Source organism: Phalacrocorax carbo, chromosome 8 (assembly GCF_963921805.1).
Source record: "Phalacrocorax carbo chromosome 8, bPhaCar2.1, whole genome shotgun sequence".
NCBI classification, from domain to species: domain Eukaryota; kingdom Metazoa; phylum Chordata; class Aves; order Suliformes; family Phalacrocoracidae; genus Phalacrocorax; species Phalacrocorax carbo.
The window spans coordinates 29,705,355-29,725,739 of NC_087520.1; the positions used below are offsets into that span (position 1 = coordinate 29,705,355).

At 39.2% G+C, this 20,385-nt stretch overlaps 1 protein-coding gene across 2 annotated transcripts in view; it reads right to left on the reverse strand.

Moving 5' to 3' along the window:
• Positions 1-1,763: 1,763 nt before the first annotated feature.
• NKD1 (NKD inhibitor of WNT signaling pathway 1) overlaps positions 1,764-20,385 on the reverse strand; it is a 112,202-nt gene continuing 93,580 nt past the window's right edge. For both annotated transcript variants that reach the window (XM_064459412.1, XM_064459413.1), the window contains 4 exons: positions 13,750-13,897; positions 12,613-12,697; positions 5,332-5,462; positions 1,764-4,545 (listed from right to left, as the gene is read on the reverse strand). In XM_064459412.1, coding sequence (XP_064315482.1) covers positions 3,971-4,545; positions 5,332-5,462; positions 12,613-12,697; positions 13,750-13,897 — 939 coding nt within the window. In that variant the 3' untranslated portion in view covers positions 1,764-3,970. The remainder of the gene's footprint in view (positions 4,546-5,331; positions 5,463-12,612; positions 12,698-13,749; positions 13,898-20,385) is intronic.

The following is a 20,385-nucleotide window of genomic DNA, read 5'->3' on the forward strand; positions in this document are numbered from 1 at the left end:
AAGGGCAGAACTGGGTTTTAATGTCTAACAGTGACTAAATGATGTGTGGATGTTTCAAAGGCATTTAGAAATGCCTTGAGGACCTCCAATGACATGAGTATAAAGCACAGTATTTGCTGCTAATCTTAATTAATTTACCAGCTTGATCTCTTACAGTAAAACTTCCATTTAATATTAACTACTACAAAACCATCAGCAGTAAGATGTGTGAAAAATAAAAAATTAAATCAATACCTGCACATTACATAGACTTCAAACCCATATTCCTGGAATGAAATTATAGGCATCCTGAAGTGAGTGAGAATCTGGCAGTCTTGCCAGAGATTTCACTGGGAGACCGATTTTACTTCACTATCCTTAGCTTATTTTATTATTAGGTGGTCATGAAGTTGTGAGAAGAGCTTAGCAATCCTTTTCAAAAACCTGGCTTCCTAAAAATTACAGCTAGTAGAGCTGAGCAAAATTTTTCAGTTTACTTTTTTCCAGCAAATACTGCAAATTTTGGGATTGGCTTAATTTTGCTGAATTGCTTTGTGTAAAAACAGAAAAAGTAAGTTAAAAGGCTGGAGTTTTAATTTCAAATTACTGCATGCCACTCCATTTTACTTTTAAATAGTAATAATATACTCAACTCTTTTTTTTTTTCTTGGAAAGGAAATGCTTTGTTTAACCAGAAACTAATCTATTTTAAATTTTTATTCAGCCACAGTTTTGAGCAACTTAAAATAAGGTATATTTTTTAAAAGGTTTTCAGAATTAATAACAAACTGAAAAATCAGTTACTCAACTGATATAGCAGGGGACAAGAATTTTAACTTTGAAATTTGATAGTTTAAATATAAACCCAAAGCATACCCAGTCCATACCTTATGGCCTGATCCTGTTCCCAAAAATGTTAATGCAAGCTCTTTCATCAGTGGGATCTGCAGGCACTGACAACAATTGCAATAAGCCCCTGAAATCCACAACAAGAAGAAGGAAATATACTTTCTGAACTAGTAAAACTTTAATTAACAGGGGGTTCTCTTGGCACAGTTTTTGCTGTTAAATAAATAAAGCATTTAGTCAAAACCATCTATATTTACTATACAAAATACTGAAAAGCAAACGTTTTTAAAAGATACGGAAATATTTTGTTGTGTGAAAGGAAACTGTGCTACACATTATTCACAATTAATACACGTAACACAACTGCAACACAGTATTTAGATACTGTATGTTCATACATGGCCAGTGTAAAGTTGTAGTATGGGGATGCCACGTTATTAAAATGTATTTGTATTTCACAGAATCTGAGCAAGGTAGAATTTGTCTTGACTCACTAAATATAATAAACCAAAACAAATCAATGCAAGGTTGTAACCAATGGCCAGTTGTGTTATATTTTAGGTTCACTTGGCACAGTTAGTACTGCACACTTTTAAATCAGATGGGATTTTGTTATTGGTGCTGTTATCTTTTCCAGCAAAACATCTTTGGGTGAAAGAGCATTTATGTGCCTTTGCTGCCCTTTCTTAAAAAAGCACAGTTCTGAAAGCACTCTAGTTTTCCAGAATGTTTTCTGTTTTTCAGCAAGAATCTGCATTAAAAAAATTGACTCAGAAACAATTCCCACCTCCCAGTCTTGCAGGCATATGCTCTACTGAAAAGAGAACAGCTTTAATTATATCTTCAAAGCAAATAGCATGGCATCCCTTCTTAGATGGAATGTACACTTGTGTTTTTGCATGCGGTGTAATGTATGTCACTTGAATACATCAGACTTTGTTAACACTATAATATAAATAACTTTATTCCTTCTACTAGACATATAAATGCCTTTTGGGTTTTTTTTGTTGTTTTCTTTCAGTCCATAATTATATATACATTGAAAAAGAATGAGACACAAGCAGCAAAAAAGGCTTAGACTAGAACAACTCAGTGGTAACTAACCAAATTTGTGGCCTTTTCATATTTTCTATACAGAAAATTCTGCATATAAATATTTTTGGACTTTAGGAATTTTAAAAATAAACAGAACAGTATAGCTGTCACACAGATCAAACACATTTTAAAAACATTTTGTCAGCTTTAACAGAACATGCTGTTGACAGCTAAAAAAAAATAAAATAAACCAGATTTTTTAGAGGACAATAAGTCTAAACAACTGCTGATCCAGGGAGACAAGAGAGGGACCTAATTACCACAAAGCAGTGATTCTATTCCAATTCCAAAAGAAGGCAAGGTTTTCCACTTTTCTTTAAAAGTTGATATCTCCTTCAGAAAGTTCCTTAGAAAGAACAACATCTCTCTAAAACTGGTCAGCAGTAAGGTAATATCACATTTTGGACTGATCAAAACTCTAGACAGAAAAAAAATATCCTAATCATAAAGGGTTTCTAACAATGTGGGATAGTTACATTTTACTATATATACTATAGACAAAATACTACAACATTTAAAATAATTAAAACCAAAAGCAAATATGTTTATAGAACAATTATGTTTTTATGTGAGGAGTTCTCCACTTTAATGTTCCAATAGCAACACAGGTGTTCTTCAGTCACTTTCTACCTCCAAAATGGTGATCTATACAAAACCGAACTGAAGGTATCATAAATCTAGGCCCCACAGAAAGTAAAACTTGAATGTACTGACCCTTTTTTCACTTTTCCAATCTGCTTTTGACCTTCAAATTTCTCAGCAGCCAGTAAGGTCTTGTGAGCATGGTCTTAATCTCCTTCATGGAATGGAAGCCCTTTGATACAGAAAAAGTAGAAGAGGCCAGAATGATTGTGAATTATATTTTTTTTATGTGTTGAATTGTCTCTAGAATGGGAGAAGCACAAATTGGCAGGTGCTGGGGAAATTTAAATTGGAGGCACCTATAAAAATGCCATGGCATATATTTCTAAAAAGTCACTATTGTGGAGAAAAAAAATTATGTTAATATTCAAACCACAGATTTCTAAAACACAACAAAATGTACCTGAGAGTGTGCATATTTATAGATATTTATATTTATATTTATATTTTATATATATTTGCCAACATTTAAAGTGAGAAAGTATATTTTCCTCAATTCTTTCCCAAAACAAAGAACTGTGGATTTAAACAAAACCCCCAAACAACCCCTCTCCTTCTCAAAACCCCATGAATGATCTTATGGCCCAAGCATTAAAGTCTAGTGATGCTTTTGAAAACCCCATTTCACATCCTCCTCTTTTCAAATGGTTACCCCAAACAGAATGGTGAAAAAACAAAAATAAAAGTAGTATATTTAAATATTACTCAGTATATAACAGACTGTACTTGTGTCAGTGAAGAATCTCCAAGAAAATAAAGTATAAGTCATATCAATGTAGCTCTGTTGACAAATACAGCTAATATTTCCTTGTGATTATTAAGATAATTTGAAAGGATGTGAACACAAACAGGCTACATGAATGCAGTATATTAGAACTCCCCCCCCCCCCCCAGCGCATTACAATCAATAAAAGGAAAATAAAATCTGAATAATACTAGAGGTAGCAGCTGTTTGTATTTTCTGTTATTCTGAGTATCTCTGGAGTCCAACCCTTCGAACATTGCTCCCCTGATAAAAGGCTTGTGTGCAACCAGCCGACATACAGCAGAGTGGTAAGCTAGATGTCTACAACAGCATTCAAAGTATCTTTCCTACTACAGTGGAAGTAGTACTTGTAAAGAAGTGCGTTGACGACCTGTATTAAATCACAGCTCAAAAAGCTATGGCCGTTTGCTGTTTTACAAGCCACTTTAAAAAAACAATCCACAAGGAGTTTAAGCAAGCTATGCAGTTCCACAATGTATAAATAGGGTAAGTTTCAGGAGTTCCATATAAACTCTAAAATATATGCTAGCTGAATATTAATGGAGTAACGCTATTAATCATAGTAATGCCTTAGTTCTGGTATCACAAGAACACATTTCCTTCATATGGGATGATTCTTGGAGGACGGTGGGATTTCTTCTATGTCTGGTAGAAGTGATGGTAGTGGTGGTGGTGCTCATGGTGGTGGTGGTGTTCATGTCTTTGTATCATTTGTCCAACTTGGCCTTCATATAAAATGACTGTGGGCAGGTCTCTCACATGTTCCTTTTCCACAACTGTCCCTGGAGACTGTAAGGTTTTGCACATTTGGTGATTCTCCTTTGCCCTCTGCTTATGCTTCTTGTGAACCTGTTGAGATTGCAAGGGGAGGTAAGGAAGATTCTGGCCCACACGTGCACTTGGGGAAGCCATTGGCATGGGCACCCCTTGAAAAAGTTTATTTCTTACTGCCCTTCCAGGATGCACAGGGGCAACATTTTTGCCCTGGGCCTTGGGAGACCTCACAAAGTACTTGTTTGAGTCCTGGTTCCGGAGCCTCTGCTGGATTTCTGCAATCTTGGCATATGAACTCTCAGCTATATTTATGTGGCTCGCATCTACCACTTGAGATTTCCTATGGTGAGCATGGAAGGTTTCAGGTTCATGAGAACGGGATCTAGTCTGATTCATAACTCTGCTTGGTGGGTCATGTTTTTGAGCTGCTGGAGGAGATCCTAGGAAATAATGAGCCAAGTTAGTCATCTAGTATTTCAAAGTTTTAATTAGTAGCATGCACTTGGCAAGGATAGCATTAATCGGCAGAGTGAATTTTTCCTAAGGAAGTGAATGCAATTATAGCTGTCTAGTTTAATTACATTTAATAATTCTGACTAGTAAATAACACACACCCAAATATATGTACATATCTATATAAGAGAGCGTGTGTTTGCATGCACATGTGTGTGTGCACGCACGCGTATAAAAGTCTTTACACTACCTTCTTTTGGTCATCATCTATCTGAAATTCACCAAAATAACTGTAAGTGGAATAGTAAAATCTTGGCAGTGGACAAGGAAAGGGAGGAAATCCAAATCCCTTTAATTTGAGGACAGAAGCCAAAATTTGAGGTATGAACCTACATTCTCTAATTTTTGGGTCAGTAGGGAGTACAAAATATATGCTGCTATCATCTTGGGAACGAGCTCCAACATCCAAAAATCAGTCCTCACCTCACCCATAGACTAAACTTAATAATTTACATGTAAAGATTGTTCTCCTAGGCTCACCTCCAAGTTTAGCTACACAAACAAGTGCTTCAAAGCAGTCTTGTAGCACATTAGCCACTCCGTTGTGATACCACCTTCACGAGTAATTATCTTGCAGTATTCACACAGTCCTATTCCTTCCAGTAAGTCAGTACAGACAAATCACAGAGGTTCACAATTCACTGCCCCTGATGTGGAACATGCAACTGAAGAAAGAAAAAACAAAAAGATTGCAACATAAATTACCAAATTACCTGGGCCAAACTTTGATGTGTAGTTTTCTATTCCTGCAAGATCCAAATAGTGGTTTCTCCTTTCAATGTTCTCATCAACACAATGACGATAGCACCCACTTTGCTCTGGATTGTTCTCGCTCTGGTGATATCTGTCAGCAGGAAGCAAAATTACAATTCAGCAGAACTTCTTTAAAGTTGTTATCACCATCTGCAAACCAACAACTAATGGCCCCTTTGAAATGACAGGAGTTGCTCACAAAGAAGCAACAAACACTTGAAATTCTGGATGACTGGATTTGCTCAGTTGATAGGCCTGAACTGACCGTTCTTTCCCCTCACACAAATCAACCCCAATGTTGCAAAGCAAAGAAGGCTTTCAAATTGCATCACACTTGCAAAAACAAATAAGAATGCTCCTATGGTTTATTACATTCTGTCTTAGGGCCAAACCATCCAACTGATTTTCTAATTTGAACATGCCAAAGAAAACCTGCTGTTGGATTCATGACTGTTCCCACCACTATCACGAAGTGCTGGGGTGAGCCTCATGTCAGATAAACATTCATGTGTATCTACTTCAGAAAGACAGGCAACAGCACAGGTATAATAACTAGAGAGAGCCCGAGAAGTGAAGGTGTTGGTAGGACAGCCAGAGATAACTGCTGCTTTCCAAATTACAGTTAATAACATCAGATCAGCCGCTGGCTTCAGAATCTCAATTCCTTTTCCTGCTCAGCTTTGCAATTTTATTTATAGCAGAACTATTTCTTGCAAAAGAATGTTTGACATACCATTCATTTATGAGGCTGAAAAAAAAAATCAAGCAGATGTTTACAGTATTGTAGCCCACAATGCCAAACAATTTAATTTAGCAATTTAAATGGATGTCTGCAGATATTAACAATATTTTCAATATAACAAATAGGATAAGCAGAAAATTCTTGATTAAGTCACTGCCTGTCATTCAGATAGTTCAGTCTCCAAGACCACAAGATAGGCTTTGCTCTTTCTCTGCGTGATTGCACTGATGTCAACCTAAGACCAGAATTTGGCCTTGTATCCTACACCAATTGCTAAATATAAGCTCTGTACTGTACAGTGCCCAGTACTCTGCTTTTAGTCTATCAGCACATTTCCAGGTTTCCAGAGGCTGCTGATCCCACTGAGCTTTGGCACAAACTGCTTTCCTGGTCTAGGGTAGTACTGTTCAGGGACATCACAGAACTGAGTCCCCTGTGTCTCTGACAGACACAGGCCTACAGTTTCTTTGATAAAAGTCACAAGACTTGACCTACCTGGAAGATCATTTTTGCTCTACTTTGATAGAGGTAGAGTATCCTCAATGGAGGAGAGTCTGCCTGGAAAGCATGTAAGCTTTAAAGACTCTGAGTCAGCTTTGAACTCCAGAAGTGACACGGGGTACTGTCAAAACAGAGGGAATGTCCAGATATTCTTTATTTTTTTGGATACCTAGCCAACTCAGTATCTTTTGTGCCTCAGACACACCTTTACACGTTGTTACGCTTTAGCAGATCAATATAAAAGATCTCTGGGGCTAGGACCTGCCTAAATGAAGTTGCCAGGCATGAATTGCCCTCAGAAACCATTGGGACTTGCACACATGTGCTGATGACAATGCACAGTTAATGCAGAAAAAAACATCATTGGATTTGATTCAACACAATTACGCAATACTGTATATAGCGCTGTCCATTGAAAACTAAGTTAACAGGGAACCTGTTTTTTTATTACTGTAATAAATTCCACCTCTCATCAAGACAGTGAAGAAAATCTATGCCAGTATACTGCCACAGCACTGCATTCTAACAGCTTTCCTACGTGCAAGATGATGTTCAACAATATTCATGCAAATATACTCAGTGAAGCAATTATATACTGATAAGAAATGTGCTCCACTGTCAAAGTGAACTTTAAGTACTTCTGAGAACTGAACTGTCTGGCATCCAGCCCCACAAAGCTCTCCTGCATACACATGAGAAGACATTGGCATACATCAACTACGCATCAAGCACAGTGTGTAAAAATATACAGCGTTGTTACTCTTTTTTGGTTTGGTTTTTAATTAAAAAAGGCATCTGCTTAAGTGCTTGTGGAGAGTATGAAAGCCCTTTCTAAAATTCTCACACTGGAGTGTCACCCTGATGGTAATAAGCACACAGCAATACAGTAGGTAAAGGGAATAGAGGAGTGACAGGGTGCAGGTCAAAAATGCCAACATGAAGCTACGTTCACTGATAACAGAGTTTAAGCCAGTCAGGGAGAAATCACTTAAATGGGGTGGGGGGGGTGGGGGTGGGGGGAACAAGGGACCAGAGACAGAGAGAGGTGCGCATTATATTTTCCCTGTTGCACTAAACGAAATATAAACTGGACCGGCACAAAGATACTCAATGCACATGGTTGCCTGCCAGTGCTCTTTCACCATCCATTATGTACCACACACACCAGGCAAGCTAGCTATGAATCTCATTACTTGATCTTGACACTTGTATTAGCCCTACAGGTGAAAACTCCTGCCTGTAGCTTCCAGCAGATGAAAAATCTAACCCATCTATCTCCCACCTTCAGGATAAAAACATTTCTATCCATTTTATCTTGAATATTCATCACCTCTTGCCTAGAATTCCGAAGTGACTGAATTTGTGAAATGTGTGCACTTCTCACAAGTCCTCGTTGCTGTTTTCAAAGGGGAAGCCTCTGCATTAATATCATGAGATTCTGGTATGAGCCTCGGGGAGCCTTCCTGAGGTTTAGCAATTTGGCAAGAGTGCACAAACAACCCTACAACATACACAGTGTGAATAGGACATTCTTTGTCCTGTCCACATTTAATGAGATTAAGCAAAAACTGTCAGATGCTGACAGTTGTTTGATGCTGATCTGCTCAGCTCAAGGTACAGATTTGTTTTGTCTACGAAGCCTCTAACCAAAGGGATAAGACAAATGCAGCAGAGTCAAGATTCTACCCCAACATTTGATGCCTCTACAACTGTGAATTTAGTGGAAATGGCTGCTGTTCATAAAACCAATACATTTGCAAAACCAGGACTTTAAGGCAGATGGGAGGGGGACTTTAAACTGAAAGAGGATTTTTGCAATAGATTATCAAACAGAACCAGTCCACTGAATTCACACAGGGCAAACCTTTGCTAATGGGCAGAGTGAATCTGAACACCACACCTAGGCCAGCAAGCAAAACCACAGAGTATTCTTTAGTTCACAGAAGATTTTATACAGAGTTGCTAACAGAAGATTAGAAGTCATTTTAGTCATCTCTTAATCGGAAATTTCATTGTACTGGGATTTACTCACTGGGATAATTCACTAGCATTTTTACTCCATCCAAAATGGGGAGGCACTGTTCTGTTGTCATTTTTAATAAGATGGAATGCTCCTTCTCTGATAAATTTATTATGTATTTGGACAAATATCCCTAAATCCAAGGAAAGCCAAAAGTGAATTTTAATTTTTTTTTAAATTTGCAGCTGAAGAAACAAATGCAGCTAATGATTCAATGTCATTACTGTAGCATTTCAGCAAACACTTCCTCTGCCTTAGCGTGAAACATAAAATCCTAAACCAGATCAAACCTATACACCAAGATGACCCATTTGGAGCAACTGATCTACATTAAAATACAGCAGAATTATCTGCTTTTGATTTTTTTTCTATCCATTAAAATACCAAATTCAGAAAAAGAATAGCACACCTACATGTGACTAAGAGATTAACATTTGTCTTGGCTGTAAAACTTTTAATACTTGAAAAATACATTGCAAATGATTATCATATACAGAAACACAGAATCACAGAATGGTAGGGGTTGGGAGGGACCTCTGGAGATCATCTTGTCCAACCCCCCTGCTTCAGCAGGCATATCTAGAGCAGGGGGCACAGGACCATGTCCAGGCGGGTTTTGAATGTCTCCAGGGAAGGAGACTCCACAACCTCCCTGGGCAGCCTGTGCCACTGCTCTGGCACCCTCACGGTAAAGAAGTTTTTCCTCATATTGAGCTGGAACTTCCTGTGTTCCAACTTGTGCCCATTGCCCCTTGTCCTCTCATTGGGCGTTATTGAAGAGTCTGGCCCCATCGTCCTGACACCCACCCTTTCGATATTTATAGGTATTGATGAAATCCCCCCTCATTCTTCTCTTCTCCAGGCTGAACAAACCCAAGACTCTCAGCCTTTCCTCATAAGGGAGATGCTCCAATCCCCTGATCATCTTGGTAGCTCTCCGCTGGACTTGCTCAAGTAATTCCCTGTCCTTCTTAAACTGGGGGACCCAAAACTGGTCAAGGCACTCCAAATATGGTCTCACTAGGGCAGAGTAGAGGGAGAGAATAACCTCTCTTGACCTGCTGGCCACACTCCTTTTAATGCATCCCAGGATATTGTTGGCCTTCTTGGCCACAAGGGCACAGTGCTGGCTCATGGTCCACCAGCACTCCCAGGCCCTTCTGAACAGAGCCGCTTTCCAGTAGTTCAGCCCTCAACATGTACTGGTGTATGGGGTTGTTCCTCCCCAGGTGCAGGACCTTGTACTTGCTCTTGTTTAATTTCATGACGTTCCCCTCGGCCCAGCTCTCCAGCCTGTCCAGGTCTCGCTGGATGGCAGCACAGCCTTCTGGTGTATCAGTCACTGCTCCCAGCTTGGTATCGTCAGCAAACTCACCAAGGTTACACTCTATCCCATCATCCAGGTCATTGATGAATATGTCGAACAGGACTGGACACAGCGCAGACCCCTGGGGAACACCACTAGTGAAAGGCCTCCAACCAGACTCTGTTCCATTATCATGACCCTCTGAGCTCTGTTGTTCAGCCAGTTCTCTGTCCACCCTACTGTCCGCTCATCCAACCCACAACTCCTTAGTTTGCCTATGAGGATGCTATGGGAGACAGTGTTGAATACCTTACTGAAGTCAAGATCGACAAAATCCACTGCTCTCCCTTTGTCCACCCAGCCAGTCACACCATCGTAGAAGGCTATCAGGTTGGTCAAGCATGATCTTCCCTTGGTGAATCCACGTTGACTATTTCTGATAACCTTCTTGTCCTCTACATGCCTGGAGACGACCTCCAGGATGAACTGCTCCATCAGAGCAGAGGTGAAGCTGACTGGCCTATAGTTTCCCAGGTCCTCCTTCTTGCCCTTTTTGAAGACTGGAGTGACATTTGCTTTCCTCCAGTCCTTGGGCACCTCTCCTGTCCTCCATGACCTTTCAAAGATGATTATCGAAAACCTAAACACCTCATACCTAAAGACATGGGCCCTACTCCTAACACTCCTAGCCATATCATTCACCACAACCGAGTGTGGCTCATCAAGAACATCTGCCAGCTCCCTCAGCACTTGCAGGTGCATCCCATTGGGGTCCATGGATTTGCAAGGATCCAGTTTGCATAGGTGATCTCTGACTCAGTCCTCCTCAACCAAGGGTAAATCTTCCTCTCTTCAGATTTTTTCTCTCTTTTCTCGGGGCTGGGATGCCTGAGGGCCAGCCTTAGCAGTGAAGACCGAAGCAAAGGTGGCATTCAGTAACTGCCTTCTCTGCATCCTGCATTGCCCCTTCCTCGTTCAGCAGTGGGCCCACTGTATCCCCAGTCTTCCTTTTACTGATGTATTTAAAGAAGCCCTTCTTGTTATCCTTGACATCCCTCACCTGATTTAATTCCAAGTGGGCCTTGGCTTTCCTCATCACATCTCTGCATACCCGACAACATTCCTATATTCCTCTCAAGTGGCCAGTCCCTTTTTCCACATACTGTGAAACTCCTTCTTCCATTTGAGTTTCTCTAGAAGCTCTTTGCTCATCCATGTGGGTCTCCTGGCTCCTCTGCCTGGCTTCTTCCTCCTAGGGATGCACCGATCTTGAGCTCGGAGGAAGTGGTCCTTGAATACTGACCATCTCTCTTGGAACCCCCTGCCTTCTAGAGCCCTAGCCCATGGGATTCCTCCTAGCAGGTCTTCAAAGAGGCCAATGTTGGTCCTCTTGAAGTCCAAGGTTGTAACCTGACTTGTTGCCCTGCTTCTACCTCGCAGTATTATAAACTTGGCCATCTCATGGTCACTGCAGCCAAGGCTGCCCCCCACTCTCACAACCTCAGCCACCCCTTCCTTGTTTGTTAGGATAAGGTCGAGCAGCACATCTTGCCTCTTTGGCTCCTCCACCACCTGCATCAGAAAGTTGCCCTCAATGCTCTTCAGAAACCTTCTGGATTGTACATGGCTTGCTGTGTTGCTTTTCCAGCAAATATCAGGGTGGTTGAAGTCCCCCATGAGGACCAGGACCTGTGATTGTGAGGCTACTTCCGGCTGTCTGTAGAAGGCTTCATCAGCTTCCTCTTCTTGATCAGGTGGATACTCTGAAGTTCAGTGCAGGTAATGTCTATCAGGTAGGTAGAACTCATGATAACAGGATAGATATATATGATTACACATTTTCTGGGGAAAAAGGCCTGTTCTGGACTGGCATCCAAAATAATTAAAAGAACTAAACCCCTTTTTTTATCTAATCGGTAGATGGCTGCAAGTGTACCTGCAGCTCTTCATAAAAGAAACCACTGTGCTTCTGGTTTATTGGAAATGGATGCACTCTGAGTCACACAGGCTGGACTCCACTGAAAGACAACAGACAGGTATTCTTTCAAGTGGTGAAATATATTCTGAAACTTATAAAAAAAAGGTAAATTAAATTATCCCAATTTTCCTGCAAGATTACATTAAATATATTGGTTCTAAGCAAGAAGGCTAATTCCTACATGGGTTCTACCTAATAACCAATTCTGTAAGGCAGAAGTTGACCTAAAGCTAATGTGGCAGCAGGGAAGCACGGTTTCTGGCAGGTGGGAGCCAGCAGAGGTGGCCACTCTGCTAAGTCACTCTGAGGTAAGAAAGAGATGAATTTACTTCTCCTACCAAATGTACAAACAGACTTTGTAAGTGAAGTTGAGTCATCCCACACTTACTATAAGCCACAACCCCCTTCAGCAGAACAGAGCATGGAGCAGGTGTGTCTAAAAAGACACTGCATGTCCTCCAAAGAGCCAACAGAAAAAGAAAATTTTACTAATGAGTGCTACAGATTTGCTTTTTTGTTTTAGTATACAAAGTATCCACCCATGCAATCTGCTGATGGTTCCACAGTGAAAATCCTGTAACTCCTCTATTTTAACATGATTTTTAAAAATAAAGCAAGCAAGCAAAAAATCAGTGGTTGAGGTTTCCTCAGAGGTACCTAGTGCTTGTCAGGAGGCAGGGTTCTTTCCCCTTACCTGAGAGAAGCCCGCTGTTTTTTCTCAGAGCTTCTTACTTCTTCATTAGCTTTGCTTTCAGCTGTATGCCTCGCACTCTGCAAATCTGCCAACAAGAGAAAGTACATTATTCTCCCATTACTGTCCTTGCTGGTCAGCATAACTAACATGCTACATTGCAAATACTTTTTTTCTTGTTGGTAGATCAAGATGTAATATATCATTCCATGTAACCTTCTCAAAAGTGCTTTTGTCCACATGACAGATTTTAGGCAGCCATAACCTTGACTGTAGGACATTAGTCAGGGTTAGGCTGCAAGCCATGTGGCAGGTTAAATGGAGCCACATTCACACTGATATACTTGTCCCTCAGGAGGGCTTGGTATTTTGGAGCTCGATGCTGTACTAATGCATCACATAGCTCCCCAGCAGTGCAAATTTGACTATGGCTGCACTTGACTGAGTGGATATAAGTATTAAAACTGAGGTAACAAGGCTCTTTTTTTGGATAAGGTGCCCACATTTTCTACTGAAGTATTACTTTAAGTATTTTTTAAGTATTTTAATTTAGTACTACTTTATCTACTGAAGTAATTATGCTGATAAAACTCTTATTAGAGTGAATATAAGGTGAATAAGGCATCAGAATATAAGCTATTTTATAATGGCAGACTGCCAGTACGAAAAAATGTGCAATTTTTATGTAGAGATTCATAAAGGTTACTTAAGCTTAATTGTTTATTCTTACCCAGCAGCAGGGATAGCTATGCACCTGAAAAAAAACACATTTTATACCACTATACACCTGTTTCCACACAAACTGAGCACTGTAATACCAGCAGAGTTAAGGTGGTACAAGTTCAAAAGGCCTTAAATCTGCCTTGCAGTACACAAAGACAATTACACAACATATGGGTTATTGCTGCTGCCTAAAGAAAACAATCAGGAGACGGAACCCTCATTTGCCTAAGAGACACTGAAAGGGTAGTAGACAATTTTGCATCTGAGATCTTAAAACAGGTTCATGGGGTTTAAAATACCCACATAATTTGCTTTTATGTATATATTTATTTGTATTAACAAAATATGAAGACCGATTTTTAAAGGATCCTTGAAATTTTGGGGTATTTTTTCCAACGGCCAATTGCACATCCTTACCAGAATGATTTAACAAGATACCCTTTTTCTTCTGGCTGCCATCTGGTGCCACAGTAAGTTTCACTCGCAGAGTTTTGCTGGAACTAGGAGAATGGTTTACGGATGCATCAACTACCTCATAGATGGTATGAAGCAAGCTGGTAATATCCTGTAGTTGGGTTGAAACAAAAAAAAACCATACTATTGTGAAAATGGTATGAAATCTATGGCTTTGATACTTATAACTGTTTTAGACTTGGGACTATTAAATGCTGGGATATCCTCAGAAGTCACTGAATTTAAAAGAGGTGAACTTGCACAGAACCTTACAAGAAAGGATCCATTTGTCTCTTCTGTTAAACCCCATTTCTTCTAATATAAACTGTCATATAGCTCACATACACAGAAGAGAATGATTCAAGTAGATCCATATACTTCTTCATCAAATGCTGTAAGATTTGTGAAATGGGGCAAACCAGACCAAAACAATAATAAAAGCACAAGGCATTCAGGTTTCCCAAACTGTGAATCAGCAAAATTGTGTTCTGCCTTTTCTTTTCTTTGGTTTCAACAGAACCCAGGGATAACCATTCGTTCTGCACTAAAAATTGAGTTCACATGACCACAATAAATACAGAAATTGAAGAAAATCTTGGACATTACAGTCTTACTACTTCTTGGGTTTTTGTCTTTGGACTATTAACTAGTTGATTATATAGAGGAAAAACAGTAAGAGAACTGGCTAAACTGTAGACCTCAGGTCTGGACATAAATTATGTCTGAATGTTACTCCACCATATGCATATTGGGGTCTAGCTTATTTTGCAAAATTAAAACCAGCTCTAAACTTACATTTTATGAACCGCAGAGATTATCCAGTCAGGCCTATTACAGAACATTCTCCACATACCTCTTTGAAGGCAATGGGATATGAACAAATGCTTACATGTCTGCCTATATCAGAAAGAACAGTGGCCAATTTTAATAAGCCAGTTGTTTCAAACAGGAGAAACACTGTTTAGTAGCCGGTGATGCTCAGATGTCTTTCAGGTTGATCTAATCCAGCTAGGCTCAAATAGGGTACTACCTTAAATTTCCAGGATGAAAAGGACATCTCTTGGCTCACCGCTTTTGCCCAGAGGGATTTCATCAAAATTGATCTTGGGCACCAACCTAAGGCCAAAGCAGACTGATCATTGCAGGCTATAAAGATCCCATTCAATATGTATATATGAGAATTTATCCATGCTGGTCTTCCTATTCCTTGATCTATCCTAGTACCTAAGCTCTCTCTAGATGCCTGCAAACACCGATATCTAAATCATCCTTCTTTAAGTATAACTGGTTCTGAGAATTAAGACTCAGGTCTATAAAAATTCAATGCCTCTACAATTTTTCCTTTGCCCAGGGGTCATGCCCATAAAAAGGGCAGCTCAAGGTAGTATGCCTTAATGGGTCCCAGCATTTTAGTAGTCAATATGCAACACAGTCCTCATTATCTAACCAGCTTTAAAGGTGATACAGAAATACTAATTTCTACTCACACGAAATTTAGGGAAATACTGACCTTATGGGCAGGACAAATGATTTTACAGTAGGTGATTTTCCAGCTCAATAGGCAGAATGAATAACTAAATACTAGAGGGTCCAGACTTTGTCCCTCTATTTTTTCTGTGGAATTCTGTGGAATGTCTCCAGACTTGTGAGTTCAAGACAACATAGTCATAAAAAGAGAGCAGCATTTGCAATCTCTCTCTTATTTCCACACTGACATATTTTTTCTACCCTTGCTGCAAGAGTCTCTATATATGGGCTGTTACTACCATGTCAGTAGGTGCTTTCAATACTCTTGACAAGAATCACCGTCTAAAGCTTGAATAAGGGAAAAGACTGCTCAGTTACAATCTGGTGGACACCTCGTAGCTTTTTAACACATCTCACTTCTCACACTTCCACCCTAATCTGAAACCTAGCCAGACCTCTAAATAGACACAGCCATATCTAACAGCCAGCTTGAAAGGCTGGAATTTTATTTCATCTATGGGAAAAATCCAACCAAGCAAGAACACAGACAGACAAACAAAACATACCTGTTGTTTTATACGCCCTCCATAAATTATGTTCTTGGAGCCTTGTGCTATAATCCTACACCTCAATAAGCCAAACCTTCCCCTTCAGCAGAATATTTAAGCATCGTATTTATTCTTAACAGAGCTTCATGCACTCAGTACTTTGGTAAATGGAGCTTTTCCCATACATTCCTTAACAAGTGTTGGTTAGCCAACATGGCATCTTTCCATGCAAGGCTACTATCAAGAGGTTATTATCAACTCTTTCATTCACAATAATCTATCCTCCTTCCTTTTTTCAGCTATGCCAGATGTTTGTACAAGCTGAGCATCTAGTCTGTTTTAACTTCAATAGGCAAAGACAAAAAGTCTTTACTCCCACTGTCCTTTTACATGATTCTTTTCCAGTGATGAGGTCTAATTTGCTAACTGGCATACAATTTGCCCCCTGTGTTCTGTCAGGGTCTTCCTCAACAAGCCGCTTGACTCAGCAGTTTAAAAAGTACTCGAAAATGCTGTCAAGGAAGGCCAGATGCGACATTTGCGTGACCCATACTTGGTAACTCAGAAATATGTACATGCACATATCACATCAGGACGATTTACATCTCTCAGCCAAACAGGCCTGAATTAACCCAAATTAATGTCCAGGTACCAAGCAGTTAAAGAAGCTGCACAGAGGTATCAGGACACCTTGTGGCCTTATGCTCTGCTGCCTGTGCATTTTGTTACATGTTTAATACCCAGCTTCCTCCACAACGATCTGAACTGCTTTGCATTCTGGCACTGAATGAACATGGTCGTCAGACTGGATATATACCAAGATCGAGGTTAGGGATATCCATAAGTAACCGCTTAATGCTTATGCTGATCTTTTAAATACCGACAACAACATTTTTTATTATAGGATTCATTTACTTGTGGTCCTAATTTGGGGTTGGAAATTCTAGCAAACTGACAGTTCTGATTTGGTCAAACAAGTCTGCTTGGGTCATCCACTACTCTGTCACCTACCAAGGTCCTGCCTGAGTAGGTAACAGCTACAAGGCAGCCTGAACCTCCTGTTGCTTTCCAGTTGTTGCTTCACAATTATAACATACAAATTCTTGATGTGGTAGGAATGGTCTTCGTCAATAAGTTTTGAATGGTGACTACAACTACCTTCTCACAGCCCTTTTTTGGCAGCTAATATGGTAACAGCTTCTTGTCAAATTAGTAGCACTAGACTATTAAAATACATGTTATGAAATTTGTATTTTACAGTTATGTCTATATTTACCCCCAAAAGAATTTTCATCTTCCGGTAGACTGCCAGAAGTCTTGAGGCAATTTGTGTTCCTCTTGAAAGCTGTCCCACTGAACATTATCTGCATTTAAATTCCTTAAAGGACTGCCTAAAGCCATTGAGACAGCTTTACCTTCTACACACCAGCTTGTGCATTTCACTATCCTCAAGATATCTAGAATCAAAGATCAGGAATAAAAGCTAGTTAATTTTTCCCCTCTTCTGGTGCACCAACCAGCATGTCTCAGGGACCACCTACCAAAGAATCTAACTTTTCTGCACAATGGATTATGATTTTTACTAATCACATGATTTTGCAACTGCTTTGCTTAAGACCACTTGGCATTTCTTGCACAAAAAGTTTTATCCCACGTTTCTCAAACTTCCTCCATTTTTCAGTGAAAAATAAACAAGAAGAGATTTTTTCAGTGCTTCCCATTTTTCCAAAAATACTATTTGTTTGGTTTTTTTACTGAAATGTACTTACAAACCATTTCTAGTCAAAAATCATTGTGGGTTTTTAAATTATTCAATTAAATGGGTAAAGGAAAATAAGAATTAAAAAAAAAACCCACAAAACAAACCCAAATGATTTCTCTCCTTTACAGATTACATTTAGAGGGGAAGTAGGCTGCATTATTCTAACCTCTGAAGGGCTGCTAGTGTGCAGATTTTCTGCTGGGATAGGTGGTTCAATCAAGTAAGAAAACGGAAACTACTGTATTTTTCCTCGAAGAGGAAAACAAATGCTTGCTGGGTAGTATCTCAACAGCCAGCACATACCATACGCAGATTTATTTGTGTCTTTCTTATTGAACACTACAGTTGTTTTTTCCAGGGCTGAAGGATTTAACAGTGTTGATCTGTATGTTTTTCACACCCTATTTTATCAAGCAGCTAATACAACAAAGTATGTTAAAATAAGCAACTTTAATAGATTGCCAGAAATACTTGCATTAGAAAGTATTAGAAAGTAAAGCAAAGAGTTAAGGCCACACATGTATGGTGCACTCACACGTGTAACCACAGAATATTTTACAGATATCCAGTAGTAGATTAGCAGGAATTTAGAACATTCAGAGAAACTTAATGGGTCTGCAAAAAAGAACAAGAGAAAATTACATGAAGTATTCTTCATTCCTTACAGAATTCATGCAACTGAGAAAGTCCTTTTTTGCGGTATTAATTTTTTACTTCTAAGGAACATTAGTGGTACAGGGATGACCCTATATTTCCAGTATTAGCGTAGCTTATCATCATAGGACTAGTTAGCAAACTAGAGATTCTGTAAAGAAACTAAGAGGCTTTTCCAGTGGAATTAATTTAACAGAATGAGACATTTGCACGCACAAAAAAATATAATTAAACACCTCCCACCCCCACCACCCCCAAACCCCACTGAGTTTAATAACACTGAAAGAAAACATTCAGTTTGATTCTTTGTCACTTGTCTGCGAGAGATGTTTTTGGCTTCCCACAAAACCAAAAGAGAAAGTCATCTTTTCTCTTAATATTTCTCTCAGGCACAAATCCACCAAATCCAATGCCTGAAATGATGGTCCTCTGACACAGACAGGCACTATTCCTGTTTCTGTCGGTTCCACTGCTGCTTCTACACCATGAGTTAATACAATGTTGACAAACATAGTAAAACCCAGCACGATTCAAAATAAGGGTCAGGCTGATAAACAGTAGCCCCAGAAAAGCCAGTATCCTTCCCCACATCAAAGATTTGGTGCTGAGTTCTGAATGCAGGAATAACGCCAACCTCTTCACTCATTACAGACAATATAAGCAAAAATAACTAAAATAAAAAAAAAAAGAAAGGAAGCATAAGAGAAAAAAATGGGTGTTTAATGTAAGGTACAAAAAACATTTTTAGCATTAAAGAATGCATGAAGAGAAACATGAATATCATTACCTTTCCCTCAGAAAAAGGAAAGTTCTCATTTGTGCTTTGTTTGTAGTCTGATTTTTACATACAGCAGGATGATTTTACTGCAACATCAGCTTTGTTTGAACACATACGTCTTTGAATCATTCTCATTTGGGACCTGAAAGGAGCTTCACTTGCTATCCACTCAACAACTAGTGTAGAAGAAATTAACTTTTTTTACGCCTGGCGAGCAACTTTCTTATGTGCTTATTCCTGTGCAGTCACTCTACTAAGGAAACTCAATTTTCCAAGAAAGAACTGATTGAAAAAAAATAAAGCTAGTGTTTATGAAGTATAATTACATTCAGAGAGCTCAATATAAAACCTAATGGATCAAAACACATTAGTTCAATTATCCAAGTTTCAAGTCCAACTACAAATATCTGTGTGTGAAGATAATTACAGTGCAGCTGTCGGTTCTAAAAAAGCCTGTAGTACATAATGAATTGTCCTCTTGCGGCTTATGGAATGAAGAGAATCATTATTAGCCAAGTTTTGTAATATACATATTAGGGCAGGAAAAGTTATCTCCCGTTTCACCAAAAGGACTGAAAAATGGTTGTCTTCTGTGACAGAAAAAAGCAGTAGTTTAATAACACACAGTAATGCTAATTTTATAATTTGCCATCCCAATAATTATGCTTTCATAATGGGTGTATCTCCTCAAGAAGCATGACTAGATCTGAATTTCTAATTATAAGGACTACAGAATAAGTCATACAGACTCTAGGATGAAATCAAAGCAGTATTAAGCTCTGCAGATGTTGTTAAGATCCAGAAGAAATTTCACTAAGATGGAATTTGAATGCTCTTGCAGTGAGCTGTCATTGTGTAAAACCCAAGGGAAATTTTATCCAGTAATGAAATCCATATCTTATTTACAATTTTCAAACATTTTAATGAGAAAAACATTTAGTTCACTTGTAAAATTGCACCCCACCTACATGCCTCTTACAAACTTAAATTAACACTGTATTCCTTTGGAAACTCTCTGGACATGAAGTCCAATGTTTTAAGCACAATGACTTCGAATCAAATGAAATGGATATGGGTGGGCAAGTCACTTCCTTTTCCAGTGTCTCACTTTTCCAACATGAAAAACAAGAATGATAAGGCTGATGACTTTCTGTAAAGCACCTCAAGGCCTACAGATAGAAATCTGACTTAAGAAATTTCATCTCTGTTAAATCTGACTATAAATCCAGGAGACATTAAAGTGAAATTTTCAAAGAAGGAGAGAAGGTCTACACTAAGCCTTTCTCACCAGAACACTGGACGTTTGTTTACAAAAGCTGGCTGGTTCTAAAAGCATTTTCATGGACTCAGTAAATGGCACTGGTATAGATCAGCCATCTTCCTCAGACTGT